Source organism: Pteropus vampyrus, unplaced genomic scaffold (genome assembly GCF_000151845.1).
Source record: "Pteropus vampyrus isolate Shadow unplaced genomic scaffold, Pvam_2.0 Scaffold638, whole genome shotgun sequence".
In the NCBI taxonomy this organism is placed as follows: domain Eukaryota; kingdom Metazoa; phylum Chordata; class Mammalia; order Chiroptera; family Pteropodidae; genus Pteropus; species Pteropus vampyrus.
The window spans coordinates 118,563-120,464 of record NW_011889419.1 but is presented as its reverse complement, the minus strand read 5'-3'; the positions used below and the strand labels follow the sequence as shown (position 1 = coordinate 120,464).

Here is a 1,902-nt window from a genome sequence, read left to right as displayed (position 1 = left end):
TGTTTTTGGAGATAGTCCTATATTGATGTGAATTTTCTTCTTATGACTGCTTTTGCTGTGTCTCAAAAGTTTTGGTATGTTGCACTATCATTATCATTCGTTTCTATGTATCTCTTGATCTCTCTTTTTATTTCTTCTCTGACCTAGTTATTTTTCAGTAGCATGTTGTTCAATTTCCATGTATTTGTGGTTCTTCCTGCTTTCTCTTTGCAATATATCTCTAGTTTTAAAGCATTATGATCAGAGAATATGGTCGGTATGATTTGAACCCTTTTATATTTGTCGAGGCTATCTCTGTGTCCCAGTATGTAGTCAGTCCTTGAGAATGTTCCATGTGCACTAGAGAAGAATGTATAAGCAGCTGTTTTGGGATGGAAGGCTCTGTAAATGTCAATTATGTCCAGTTGGTCTAATGTGTCATTTAAGGATGTTATTTCCTTATTGATTTTCTGTTTGGATGATCTGTCCATTTCCGACAGTGGGATATTTAGGTCCCCTACTATGACAGTGTTTTGGGGTGTTTCTCCCTTTAGTTCTGTTAGTAATTGCTTTACATCTTTTGGGGCTCCCTGATTGAGAACATAGGTATTAATAAGTTTTACGTCTTCTTGATGCATGATTCCTTTTATCATTATGAAGTGTCTCTCAATATCTTTCTTTACCTTTTTTGTTTTGAAGTCTATTTCATCTGATATTAGTACCACTACTCCTGCTTTCTTCCAAATGCCATTTGCTTGAAATATCATTTTCCTCCCTTTCACTTTGAGTCTGTATTTGTCTTTCGAGCTGAGATGTATCTCCTGGAGGCAGCATATTGTTGGGTTTTGTTTTTTAATCCAATCTGCAACTCAGTGCCTTTTTATTGGTGCATTCAGTCCATTTAACTTTAGGGTAATTACTGAAATATGAAGTCTTCTTATAGCCATTTTATCTTTTGCTTTCTGGTAGCTCTGTGTTTTCATTGCTTCCTTGTCCTTGTGTTTCTGTTTTCTTTATTTTGATTGGTTTTTGTGGGTTTTCACTCTGATTCTTCTTGTTTTATGTTATATATTTCAGTTCTGAATATTTGGCATGTGGTTACCATCATAAATATGAAAAGGATAGTTATATATATGTAGTGATTTATTTTCTCCATGTGTGCCTTATCTTCATTTTCTTTTACAAATTTAGATCTTTGAATCCTCCACTTTTCAGTTATTGTTGTCTCAGTTTATCCCTATGTATGCTGAACGTTCATTACTATCTTGCTATAGGACATCTTTCCTTATTGTTTAAGCTTCTAATGCCCTTTTCTTAGTAAGGATTGCACTCCTCTGCTTCTATTTGCCTGATAGTCACCTTACTCCTAATTATGTTTTTTTTTTTGTCATCAATAAGGAAATAACATCCTTAAATGACACATTAGACCAACTGGACATAATTGACATTTACAGAGCCTAATCAAAATTTCAACAGGCTCTCTTTTTAAGGAGAATTAGACAAACTGTATTTTAAAATTTATATGTAAAAGCAAAGGACCTAGATAGACACAACAATTTTGAATAAGAACAAAACTGAAGGGCTTATACAATTCTGATTTTCCATGTTAATTATCTGTTTGTGTCAAGAGCAGTGTATTTTTCAGTTATCCAGATTTAAGCTCCACAAGTGCCTTAGCTTTGCTTTCTTTTCCTATCAAATTCATTCATTCCTTATAGCTAAAACCATGGGGAATCTATGTATCAAAGACTGAGAATTGCCAGCAGGCCTTTCATGCTACATACCCTTATCCTTTTACACTGCGTGTCCATACCATCAAAGGAAAATGGGTAAACAAAGTCTTTAAACTGTAAATCATGGAAACTAAGAATGATATTAAACTGGATTCCTCGACACTGAGGGCTATTTTTCTTTCTTATTCAT

General features: G+C 34.1%; 1 protein-coding gene across 1 annotated transcript in view; it reads right to left on the bottom strand.

The window, feature by feature from the left end:
• Nucleotides 1-103: 103 nt before the first annotated feature.
• Nucleotides 104-1,902, bottom strand: part of LOC105308907 (olfactory receptor 6C2-like) — a 7,794-nt gene continuing 5,995 nt past the window's right edge. Inside the window, exon 2 of the mRNA XM_023525872.1 lies at nt 104-113. Within this exon, the coding sequence (XP_023381640.1) occupies nt 104-113 (10 nt within the window). The remainder of the gene's footprint in view (nt 114-1,902) is intronic.